Source organism: Spermophilus citellus (genome assembly GCF_964194105.1).
Source record: "Spermophilus citellus genome assembly, chromosome: 2".
NCBI classification, from domain to species: domain Eukaryota; kingdom Metazoa; phylum Chordata; class Mammalia; order Rodentia; family Sciuridae; genus Spermophilus; species Spermophilus citellus.
The window spans coordinates 254057621-254070191 of NC_138183.1; the positions used below are offsets into that span (position 1 = coordinate 254057621).

Consider the following 12571-nt stretch of genomic DNA (forward strand, 5'->3'; position numbering starts at 1 on the left):
AGCCTACCCAAACACATGATTTTAGAAAACCAATACGGTGCCCTAATTGCAATATAAAATAAACAAAAGGAGACTGGCTCAGAGTGACATGCATCATCAGTGTTCGGGCACAGCTATAGTCGAAGGCACCAGGCAGATGTTTCTACCTCCTGGGAGTGAGTGCTTAGGCCTAAGAGGTGGTGGTCAGAGCCATCAGAGAGAACCATGGGAACAAAGCGAGGTGGCCGCCCTGTGGACAGGAGTGGGTTTAAGTGCCAGCAGGCCGGGATGTGGTCAACGAGAAGTCTGTGACCATGTGTGCTGTGGACCGTCCACTGGAGGAAATGCATCCTCATTTCCAGTGAAGTCAGTACAGCTAATTCCCTTGGCTGTGACAGGGTCAGGGGAGTGACAGCCTCACAGAAAGCATGCTCTGCCCTGAACTCCTGCCACCTGGTGTCCAGGCTCACAATCAGTGTAACACACAGAGATCTTGGAGACCCCTGTGTGTCAGACAGCAGGGAATGGAAGACAGATCCCAAAAGGGGGGTGGACTACAGAGCTTAGTGGCATCCCCAGGACGGTCAGGTCACAAGGAAAGCAGTGTTTTCAGGGCGCCGGGCCCTGGGAGTAATTCAGCATGTATTCAAGTTATGAATGCCCTTTCACCCAGAGTCTGGCTTCTCCTGCAGACACACCTCGCATGTTCACAGTGACCCCCGTACGGGGCTGTCCATAACTGTGTCCTGTGTGAGCGTGGAAGCTTGGCAGTAGGAGTGTCAGCGCCAGTCACAGCATGTGAAAAGTTAAATGGCGGCCTTAGCCCTGGGTGGTGTGCTGTGCAGCTGCACAGGAGCAGGCCTTCTTACCTGCCTCTGGTGAATGAGAGCCTACCCAGAACTTTAGCTACCCGCTGTGTGTGCTGAGCACGGCTGGAATCACAAGTTGTAAAAGTTAGTCTTTAAAAACAACAACAACAAACAAACTCGGTCCCAAACTCCTTTCTCCTTCTGCTGCTGTTGGTTTCTTGGCAGTCACTGGAGACCAAGCATGCCCGTAGAAGTCTCACTTGCCTGGTCCCTGATGATGGCTTCAGACCGTCGAGCTCCCACCAGCAGTTTCTCATCTCATGTTTTAAAGATGGCTCCTTTGTGATTCAGTGACTTCTCGGCACATGCATAGACCAATGGAACGAAATGTTAAAAAACGAAAGTGTCTCACACCTTTGTAAACATGAGCAATGCCAACAGCACAAACCAGCTTTACTGGGAAGTTGGGAAGCTGATCTAAACATAAACTGGGTGTTACTCTACTTCATGTTGTGTTTCATCTCATTGCCTAGTATTTTTTTTTTTAATATCTATTTTTTAGTTGTAGTTGGACACAATATCTTTATTTTATTTACATGGTGCTGAGGATTGAGCCCAGGGCCTTGCACGTGCTAGGCGAGCGCTCTACCACTGAGCCACAACCCAGCCCCATTGCCTAGTGTTTTAAATTCATTTAGAACCCTTTTCAGCTAATATTCTTTTAAAAACATGTTTTTCAGTGTGTAAAATGTGCTTAGAAGATGGCAGGAGGCTGTAATCCCAATGGCTCAGGAGGCTGAGGCAGGAGGATCGTGGGTTTGAAGCCAGCCTAGCAAGTTAGTGGGGGCCTAAGCAACCTTGTCTCAAAATAAAAAAATTAAAAAGCCTGGGGATGTGGCTCAGTGGTTAAGTGCCCCTGATTTCAAGCCTTGGATTCCCTAAGGGGGTTACCTAGAGAAGGAGTCCCTTGATGACCCAAGGAATTCCGCCCTTGATTTTAGTTCGTTGGTTTGATCTCCCTGTCCTCTAGACCGTTTTAAAAATTAGTTATAGATTATTTTTCTTGTGGCTTTTCCCTGAAATATACATTTATGCTAATATTTCAGGTTATTTTGAAACATACATGCACAGTCATTTTTAAGTACTGAAATGCTGGTAACCAAAAATGGTTGAGTTTGCTCTTTAGCAGAAAAATGGAAGTAAGCGAAGCAAAACTTAACTCCGATGAAGAAATTGCAGTCTTGCCTAAAAGAACAGCCTTGAGAGGACCAGGAACCAGGGGGGAACTGCACGGGGCTGCACTTTCTGAGCACCTAAAGCTGGGTACAGAAGGCGTCACCTCCTGTCCAGTCCTTTTCTGGAAGGTCAGGGCAGTTGGGGTGGAAGCAGAGGCAGCGGACATGGCCTTGGTGGTGAGCCTTCTGAGGTGGACAGAGGTGTTGGTAGCACCTTAGGATGTTCTAGAGACCCCTGAGCCTTACACTTTGAAATAGTTAAGACGGTGATGCTTTGTCTTTATGAACATTTTAAATAATAGAAACAGTATGGCTATTATAAATTTGAGGAATGTGAATGATGCAGACTTCAAGTACTGGCATTAAATATTCACATTCGTGTTGCACTTCCTGCGAAGTAACGCAGCTCCCCCAAGAGTGAAACACGGAGATGTCCAGCAGGCTGCAATGCGGGGCCACAAGCTGGTGTCTCTAAGCTGTGCATGGGTGTGCCACTTTAGCGCCCACTGGTAGTGCCACTTTAGCGGGCACATCAGGCGGAAGAAGCTTTTGGGCAGGCCCAGAGCAGGGCTGTGGGAGTGGGAACCCTGCCCTCTTTGGTTGTTGGGCCAGAAGCCCCTCAGCTCACCCTTTGAAAACACCCAGGGCTCTTAAAAAGTTTTTCCTGCTCCAAATGAAAATTCAGTTTTTGACAGTAAATTCAAGCTGCTTTTGGCCTCGGTGGACTCCTCAGCATGTAGCCAAGACTGAACCAGTTCTAGAAGGTAGCCCAGGCCTGGGGCCGAGTGTGGGTGGCCATCCTCCCACAGGTGCAGGAGAGTCTGGTGCACAGGCGCTCAGAGGCGCTGGGTTCCTTCACCCTTGGGAGCAGGAGCACCCAGGAAGCCAGGCCATTCTGGGAAGACTTGCTTAGCCAAGATGGGTCAGGGTGAGGGTCGGTTGGAAGTCCAGAGAGTGGCCTCTAGACTACGAGGGATGGGTACATGGGTTGTGTGTTGGAATGCATTTGTTTAAACAAAATGCTGCTGTGAAGAGTGGAATTAACACTTGAAGGTTAAAGTGACTTCATCCTAGCAGAGTGGCAGAAATCACCAGCATGTCCCAGCCAGTGAGCCACCGGGCTCTGGGAGAGCTGGTGGGACTCCTGCTGTCATGGCCTTCCAGCACACCACCTTTCAGTTCCACGTCTGTGACTTCTTCCTTTGACAATAGGCAGAGTGAGGTACTGAGGTCATAGAAGTCATTTGTTTCCAGACGTGCAAGGATGGTGACTTACCTGGGGAGCTTTGAGAAAGTACGCATTTCCAGAAAGTTTGGTTGAGGAGGGTGAGGCTGGGGCTTGCATCTGCACCCACTTGGTGCAGCCCGTCGCTGGGCATGGCCATGCCCTGCCGCCTGTGAACCTGAGTGCCCAGGTTGAGGCTTTGCTTGCCTCCTAGACAGTGTTCTTCCTTGGGAGCGCACGTTCCTTGCTGCCATTGCTGTCTCTCTCTCGGCACACATTGGCTGGGTACACCCTTGTCAGGCACTTTCCTGTAGACCTGGGCTTCTGCCATCAGGAGCCCCCATCTAGCGGGGAAGGCAGCTCCCTGCAGCCAGTGAAGGCTAGACTGCTGCTGGGGACGGGGGCTGTGTGAGTGCCTAGCAGGGAGGCTGCAGACTGGGGAGCTGGAGATTCGTGAGTGCACGTCAGTAGGAGTGACCGTATATGCAAGGGCAGCAGAGGAACAGAAACTGGGTGTCCTTGACAGATGTGCTGAGAGAGAGGCGGGGCCAGCATCCAGGGGTGCCTGCTTGAGTGCTGCTCTGACGTGCACTGGGGGCTCTGTGTGTCCCCTCTGACCCTTTTGGGGGTGCATTTGGTGAGCTGGTCTGTGCAGGTGCTCCACAGGTGTGTGCTCTTCTCATTGGTGTCAGGGGCCTCGGGCTTGACCGTGAGGGCAGTGGGAAGTTCCTAAAGGATTCTGAGCAGGAAGTCACAGAATATGGTTTGTTTCAAATGGTGTAGAGGACAGATCATCAGGAAGCAGGATGGAGGCCGGGTGAGTAGGCAGCTCTGTGGTAGGCTGAGGAGCTATGGGGGCTGGCGGAGGAAGGGCAGGGCCATGGGAAGCACGTGGTCCCCACTCATGGGGTAGGATCAGCAGTCCCTAGCTGTCGTTGCTGGGAGAAGGAGGAGGCAGTGTGCCCCTTGGGCACCCGACCCATACAGTGGGGTCGGACAATCCGTGGTGAGGCCTTAGGAGTTGGCGCCAGGGTCGGAGTGAGCAATGAGCTCAGGTAGGGGGAGTGTTTGGGGCCCCTATAAGAACTGTAGCTGGGCATGGTGTCCATGCCTGTAATCCCAGCAGCTTGGGAGGCTGAGGAAGGAGGATCATGAGTTCAAAACTAGTCTCAGCAATGGCGAGACACTAAGTAACTCAGTGAGATCCTGTCTCTAAATAAAATACCGAATAGTGCTGGGGATGTGGCTCAGTGGTCCAGTGCCCTTGAGAGTTCAATCCCGGTTTAAAAAAAAAAAAAACCACAACAACAACAAACGAGACCTGAGCTGTGGGGTGAGTAACACCCTGGAGAAGCCCAAAGGCTCCTGTGTTCCATTAGGGCAGGAGCAGGAAACCACAGCTGCTGTTCCCTCTCAGGCCAGTTCGGGGAGGCCAGAAACTGCCCTTTCGGTGTAACAGAAGGGAGTGAGGTGGTTGTCAGTCATAGGTCCTGCAGCCAAGGCTGCAGTCAGACTACAGAAGTGGGCAAGGAAGCAAGGGAAAGATCTGAGGCCTCAGGGCTGAGAATTGGGGGTATTTGTGAGCAAGTTATGTGTCCATGTGGTCAGTTCCTGAAGTTTTAGAAAGGAGGATATGTAGTTACTGTTTTCACATGTTTAGAAATTAAATAATAAAGGGTTATAAATGATCTCCCAGCCCCTTCCCCAGCTGCAGTGTAGCAGTGTTAGCAGCTTGGCCTGCATGTCTGTGTTTCATGTATGAATGTCGCAAAAATACAAGTGTGCATTTGCTTTTAACCAAAAGGGGCTGTGTGCAACACTGGGGTGTGCAGGGCTTTTACTCCATGTGTGTGAAAGTGTTGGTTGTATGGAGTGAGTGTCCATTCACTCAGTAGAATGATAGCATGCCAGAGTTTTCTTTTTTTGTGGCTGAATAATATTCCAGGCAGTGATGTTTTCTTCCTGTTTGAGCGATTGAGTGATTAAAAGCAGTTGAAACTGAAATGGAGTTACTGCTGATGAGGAATAGATTAGAAATGTCCTATGTTGTGATCATGGGAGAGAACGGGAGGAGCCAGGGTCCACAGAGGAAGGGGGTGATGAGTCGCTGCTACCTCTTCCCATAGGAGCACCTGGAAGCCACCGGAAGTACAGGAGGGAAGGTTTTCACCTTTGGAGGTAAATGTCACATGTCATCCATGAGACTTAACTAAAAAATCGCCCTGATTGTGGATTTGATCAATCATGTGGGGTTAATATAATCTGTGTCCATTATCCAGACCTGAACCTTCAGGTCAGAAAAACCCATAACAGATAAATACCAACATTTTCAAGCATTACATAAACCAGGTTCTTGGACCAGTTTTTGTGGTTAATGTTATTTTCTCTTGACCCCAGATGAATTCAAATGGAAATACAAATTTGGACTTCTCAGATTTAGATTTTTATTTTTTAAAGAGAGAGAGAGAGAGAGAGAGAGAATTTTTAATATTTATTTTTTAGTTCTCGGCGGACACAACATCTTTGTTGGTATGTGGTGCTGAGGATCGAACCCGGGCCGCACGCATGCCAGGCGAGCGCGCTACCGCTTGAGCCACATCCCCAGCCCCAGATTTAGATTTTTAAATGAAGAATCCTAGTGATTATTATGTCTGTTCAATTTAAGAAAATACTTGAAGTTTTAATTCCAGAAAATATCAGTGAATACAGCATCACCTTAGACTAGTGGTCTGCTTGGCGTACAGCATTGTTTTAGTTGACATTTTTAAGTTAGATTCCTGTACAGTAATAAAGGGGGTTGTTGGTTGCACATAGTTGAGTGCATACCCATTTTTCCTGCAGTAATAATTTAAGCAAATGTGTAGAGGAACATTTTTGGAACCCTAAACTTTGGAATCTCCTGTTCAGTGTTTATCTCGACTCCTAAGTTAAAATGGCTTTGATGCATTTTTAGCTACTGAATTCTTTTGAGCAAAGAGAGAGGTTTTCCTTTGAGGGAAATGACTGTCAGTGCTGTGATGTGTTTCCCTGGAGCAGTCCCCACTGTTGAATCCAGTAGGTGAATGGAGACAGTTTGCTGGGCGTGCGCGATGGTGGTGGGGTCCTCAGGAAAGTCTTCAGGACACTTGAGGAAAGGGGCTCTCATCTGGGGATGAGAGACCCTGAGGAGCAGAGGGGGTGCTGTGGGGAAAGCGGGAGCCCATGCCTGTAGCCAGTATACCACCCACACCCAAGTGCTGTCCCAGCTTCTAGGTCCTCCTGCTGTGCCTGGACTGGGTGTTGTGTTTGAAGACAATGGTGTTTGTTCACAGTAGACTTTAGAACAGAGCTGATGCTCAGCCCTTCTGTGACCTTGCTCCTGGGACCCTGCTACCTTGTGGCCGTGCCTCCCGTTCTTCTTGCCCACCCCAGTCCCAGTGCCTGTCGTGCCATCACAGCCCCGGCGCCCTCTGTGCTGCCTCCTGCCCCAGTGCCCAGGCCGGCAGTCCTGTCTTTCCCCAGGCCTCCTGCCCTCCCCAGGCAGTCTCAGGCCTCCTCTTCCTCCACTCCCCCCGCCCAGGCCCAGGCCCGCGCCTGCGGCCCTCTGTTCTCTCAGGCAGCCCCTGTAAGCTCCCCACGCATCAGATCTGCGCTTGTTCCCTGCCTTCTTCCCTTGCTCTCTGTAGAGGCTGTGCTCCCAGAAAAGCATGTCGTCTCCTCCAGGCCACTAGATGCCACTGCCTGGACCTTCTTAGAGCCACCACTCTGTCCTTTCCTCTCGCCCCTGGATTCTCATCCACATGCAGACATCTGCCTCATCTTCCCAAGGGTCTTTTTTGACCCCACATCTCCTGACACCCCCCTTTTGTCCTCTACTACCAAGGTTCGTGGGGGGACCTTCTGCCCGCATCTGTCCTCGCTTCTACCTGTTCTCTCTTGCACTCAGTCTGGCCAGCATTTTGCCTCCCTGAGCTGAGCTGCTGCTGTTGTTGAGTCGTGGGCACTGTTGTCCTCCACTTCAGCACCTTGTTGTCGGTGAGACTTCAGATGGCTTGACGTGCCAGTGCTGTGCGTGACGGTGATCATCTCCTGGGACAAGCCCAGTGAGGTTATAATGGCTTTTTATGTTAGCCTGTCCAGGCCTTGGCCCTAAATGTTGTCCACATCTGGTGCCTGGGTGATTGGCGTGGAATGACGTTCATGCTGGCCTCCCTTAGCGTAGCACCTCACTACAGGAACCCAGTGTGGGGATCGCAGCTTCTTGTGGCTCTGCTGCTCCATGCGTCTGGCAGGTGTCAGGGGGTGTGCTTGTTTTGAGAACTCTCTCCTAGTGGCTGTCCTGTTGCAGAGCTCAGGTCAGACCCCCTCCTTCCATGGGACCTGCAGCTGTGTGCACGCCCTTTCTCACCTCCCGCCCAGCTGCAGGCTGCTCCTGCATGAGAGCTCTGGCCTAGGCCTTGGTAGTCTGGCCCACTCCAGTTCAAGGCCCTCAGTGTATAGAGCAGGCAGCTCCTGGTGCCCCCAAGGCTCAGCCTCCTGCCTGTGTCCAGGGCCTCACCAGCAAGCCCTCCCACTGTCCCCACACCCTGCCCATGGCCCAGCAGCAGGGCTCTTCCTGCTTTCCTGAGGGAGGTTCTCACTGGCCAGGTGGCTGGTCCAGACTCGGCTCAGGGACCTGGCACCTCTCCCTCTGCGTGCCCTCCCCACAGGTACTTGCCAGTCTATTGCCTGTCCTGTAGAGTGCCCTCAGGAGTGGGCAGCCCAGTGGCTGGTGTAGGCTAGGTGTGACGCCTCCTTGAGTGAATTGTGGCTTCCTGCCAAGAAGGAGGTGGAACTCACTCTGTGACTGACAAACCTGGACTGTACACAGTAGTGACCAGGCAAGATTTAGAGAGGCAAACTGGCCATATGCCAGCCAGGCCCCAGGTAAGATGAAGACCCTCTAGTACTAGAAGCAGCTAGAAACCTGCGTGGGCAGCAGGAGGTGGTGACTCCACAAGGCCCCACAGGCAGTGCTGGCAGGCACCTTGGACCCTCGGTCAGGATGGCAGGGTTGAAGGCTCTGTGGGATTGGAGCTTAATGGGGGCGCTCTCGTGCGCGCGCGTGTGTGTTGCTGGGGACTGAACCCAGTGCCTTGTGCATGCGAGGCAAGCACTCTTCCAACTGGCCTGTATCCCCAGACCCCGGAGGCTTGCTTTTTGAAGTTGGGTTTAGATGAGGTTTCCTCAGGGAAGGTCACTTGGCACCGTAGACACCCTTGGGATTTCTAGGGAGAGTGGACAGCCACACTGTCCCATGGTTCTGTGACAGAAACATGTCACCATAGAACATTTAGTTTGGACTAAGGCCTGGGAAGTTGTGGAGGACAGCAACCACAGAACACTATGCTGTGTCCCTGAAGGTCACTTTGAAACCCTCACCCCAGGCAATAATGTTGGCAGGTGGGGCTTTTGGAGTGATGAGGCCTGAGGGTGGAGTCATCCTGAGGGGTTAGTGCCTTGTGGAAGAGACCCCACGTGAGAAGTTGGCAGTCAGGCCTTCGCCAGACACTTGATCTGCCAGTGCTAGGGCCTCAGACTTCAGCCTCCAGAACTGTGAGAAGCGCATGTCTTGTTTCTTGGCCACCCACTCGCTGGTAAGTTATTTTTTCATGTTTCATAGTAGTTGAAAGTGGCTCAGACATCCAGGCAGATGAGGGGTGCTAGCAGATGAGGCCTCATCAGGGCGATCCTGCAGCCACACTGCATGGAGCTCAAGGGCGGATCATGTGAGGTGCTCCACAGGGTTACCTCCTTAGAGAGGTGCAGTTGCTCCATCTGAAGTGGGTGGAGAGTCTGGCAAAAACTGCCAAAGTCAGTCTGCACGTGATCATTGAAGATAGACGTTATATACCTGAACAGACAGGAAGGCGTCCAGCAGAAACAGAAAAGGAAGAAATGGCAGAAAACCAAGTTGAATTCTAGGAAATGAAAAGGACGGTAGCCGGGATGACAGACTCTGGTCTGGACACAGTCAAAGGCAGGATTCCTGAGTGAGCGGTAACTTCACAGAATTGACCCAGACTGCAGCACCAGGGGACATAGTGATAAAATAAACATTCAAGGTCTTGAATTCAGGCAGGCCCAGAGCCAGCTCTAGCTCTGCCTTGGACGTGAGTCATGTGAGTAATAATAATAATTGCCTTTTGGCTTAAGCTAGTCACAGGCCAGTTTTCTTTCACTTGCCTCCAAAAGAATCTATTTTTCGTGTGCCCTTCTTGGTGGTGGGCTCCTGATGGTGAGCTGGAGGAGCTCCTGTCAGAGGGCTTCCCACAGGACAGCATTGGCATCTACAGGGGAGATCCCACGGAGGGGCGCACTTTGTGGGCACATGGAGTGATGGTGAATCTTCCCATGCGTGGGCCTCTGAAGAGTCTTGCTGCCTGGCCAGGTCTGTGCTAGGCTTTAAGGCACAGAGGAAGCGGGACCAGCAGTGTTGGCTGCCAGAATCTGGAGGAGCCTTATCTCTGAGCTGGGAGGGGGAAGCTCCCGTTCTGCTCCTCCTGAAGTAGTATTCGAGGCATAACATGTAAATCTTCCTCTTTCCCATGTTGACGGTGGCAGTGCTGCATGTCTGTGTCCCTCAGGAAGAGGGTTTTAGCTCTCACTGTGGCTCCAACAGGCATCTGTTGTCAGCAGGTAGAAGCAGACTCCCAGGGGTGGCGGGTTCCTGTGGGAGGATGAGCTGGAGTGGGAGGGTCCAGGGAGTGCCCTGGAGCACCGCCTGCTTACTGACTTCCAGGACCACCCCCTCAGGCTCTTCCCACTGTGAGCAGCGGAGGCACTGAGTGTTGGGCTCATCCCAGAGACACTACAAGTGACTTGACTGAGTTTCACCTGTTTTGCCCCATGTGATGACTGGCAGGAGAGTGTGAGTCCCACTCTTTGGGCTCAGCTTGTCTGCAGCATCCATGGAGTGCCCAGTGTGACAGTGCAGAGCTAGCCCAGATCAGTGCTGGGCAGATGCTCAGGGGCACTTGACCCCAAGCCACATCTTCAGCCCTATTTTATATTTTTATTAAGAGATAAGGTCTTGGGGCTGGGGTTGTGGCTCAGCGGTAGAGCGCTCGCCTCGCCCGTGCTAGACCCTGGGTTCGATTCTCAGCACCATATAAAAATAAATAAGTGAAATAATGGTCTTGTGTCCAGCTACAACTAAAAAATAATTTTTTTTTTTTTTTTTAAAGAGATAGGGTCTCACTGAGTTGCTTGGGGCCTTGCTAAGTTGCTGAGGCTGGCTTTGAACTCGCGATCCTCCTGCCTAAAAGTCATTTTTACAGTTGACTTTGAGCAGTTGACATTTTTACAGTTGACTCCCCAGGGGAGTCTCCAGGGTCCTGTGATCTTCCCAGGGGCGAACCTGCCTAGGCAGGAGGCGGCCAGCATGTAGGCCTGTTTTCCCCTCCCCCACAGTGTAGGTCATGTTGCTACAAGTCATTTGAAAATGTCGTCTGCTTCATCCCAGGTCCCCCCCCCCCCAGTTTAGGACACGTGTGACCTCTGTGGGTGTGGAGGCGTGGGCTTCCATCAGCACTGTGCCCCCGCCGATGGTCTGGCCTGGGCTCTGATCCATGAGGGCACCCCTGGTCTCTGGAGGACCCCAGGGCTCACTCCTCCACACCCCATACGTGTGGACTGTGTGGACCGTGTGGACCGAGGAGGTGATGGAAGTCCCCCAGGAGGGCTCGCTGTTCGCTCATGTGCGCGGTCACCCTCTCTTTGCCTTCCCTTTGCTGCTTTGCAGGAGTTTGCGGCACTCACGAAGGAGCTCAATGTCTGCAGGGAGCAGCTCCTGGAGAGGGAGGAAGAGATCGCTGAACTGAAGGCGGAGCGGAACAACACCAGGGTGAGTCAGTGGGCACCTGACTGCTGTCTGCCTCTGGCCACCGTGTGGGGACCTCCTGGTGCTGCTGTCCCAGAACTGCAAGGCCATCTGTGCTGCCTTTAAACCCGTTTCACGCTTCTCATGCTGAGCAGTGCGTGCTCGGTCGGCCCAGCACTGGAGTTGCTTGAAACTTGCAGTGGGAGCTAATGATGCTGTGGTACAGCCGAGGGGGGAATTTCTTGCTTCCCACAGAGTGGAAGGGATTCTGACTAGCTTAGCGTGACATTGTAAGGGACTCACGTGTGAAACGTGAGCTCCCACATGTCTCTCTGGCCTTCTGCTTCAGCTGTTGCTGGAACATCTGGAATGCCTGGTCTCCAGACACGAGCGCTCTCTCAGGATGACAGTGGTGAAGAGACAGGCACAGTCTCCCGCAGGTGTGTCCAGTGAGGTGGAAGTGCTCAAAGCGCTGAAGTCACTGTTTGAACACCACAAGGCTCTGGATGAGAAGGTACTATTAGCCCTGGACTGACGGTTCATCCTGTGTGTGCCAGTGCATTCATTCTGTTCTCATGCTACAGAGATGGCAGATAGCTTCTTGAATTCTAAGAGCTCGCTGGCCTAAGTGTCTTAACAGTGATTAGTTCTATGTGTTAATTTTCTGTTAAGAATTAAATAAGCTGTTTATTTAGAGGCAGAATTTTACTGGGATTTCTCTCCCACTGAGCTACATTCCCAGCTATTTTTTTGTTTTTAAATTTAAAGCCATTAAAAAGGAAGTTTTCTTGATAGTAATGGCAGTGAAAGACATTATAGGTCCTCTGTTGTACTCACTAACATTAGGGTGACTGTACCCTAAGAACAAAGTGAATGCATTGGCACACACAGGAGCCCGTGCTCTGGTTTACAGGTGAGAGAGCGACTGCGAGTGGCACTGGAGAGGTGCAGTCTCCTGGAAGAAGAGCTGGGAGCAACACACAAGGAGGTGAGCTGTGCCAGCACCGTGGTGCTTGGCCTCATCCTTCAGTCTGAAGAGGAGCATGGGGCCTGTCTAGTGGGAGTCGGGTTTTATTCACTTCTCTGATTGAGGACCAGCGGCTGGGGTCGTGTGAGGACCAGGCCATGAGACTTGGTGCAGTTGTAGGATCTCCAGTCCTCGTTGGTCCAGCAGATGCAGATTCTGATCCTGAGGCTGCCCTGCGTGCCATGGGGACCGGCTGAGGGTCATGCTTTTCCAAAGGGCCTTTTGCTGTTGTCACTTTTCTTAGAGTCATCATGTTCTTGTATCTTTCTGGTTTCAGCTGATGATTCTAAAGGAGCAGAATAATCAGAAGAAAGTGGCGGCGGGGGGAGTGCCTGACGCAAGCCACGAGCAGGAGAGCACGCCCAGCACCAATGGAAAGGCAAGTCCTGCGTTCCCTGCTGTGGCCACCGCATGCGGGGCTTCTGGGAGGCTGTTGCCAAAGTGCCACCACAGCTT

The 12571-nt window shown here is 51.9% G+C and overlaps 1 protein-coding gene across 12 annotated transcripts in view; it reads left to right on the forward strand.

Annotated features, from left to right (window-relative positions):
- Nucleotides 1-12571, forward strand: part of PPFIA1 (PTPRF interacting protein alpha 1) — a 90076-nt gene that overhangs the window by 25093 nt on the left and 52412 nt on the right. For 10 of the 12 annotated variants that reach the window (XM_081260479.1, XM_081260484.1, XM_081260480.1 and 7 more), the window contains exons 3-6: nt 11011-11112; nt 11438-11602; nt 12002-12076; nt 12393-12494. In XM_081260479.1, coding sequence (XP_081116605.1) covers nt 11011-11112; nt 11438-11602; nt 12002-12076; nt 12393-12494 — 444 coding nt within the window. Of the gene's footprint in view, nt 1-5374; nt 5427-11010; nt 11113-11437; nt 11603-12001; nt 12077-12392; nt 12495-12571 lie in introns of all 12 variants that reach the window. The other 2 variants (XM_081260490.1, XM_081260487.1) reach the window with 2 other exon arrangements.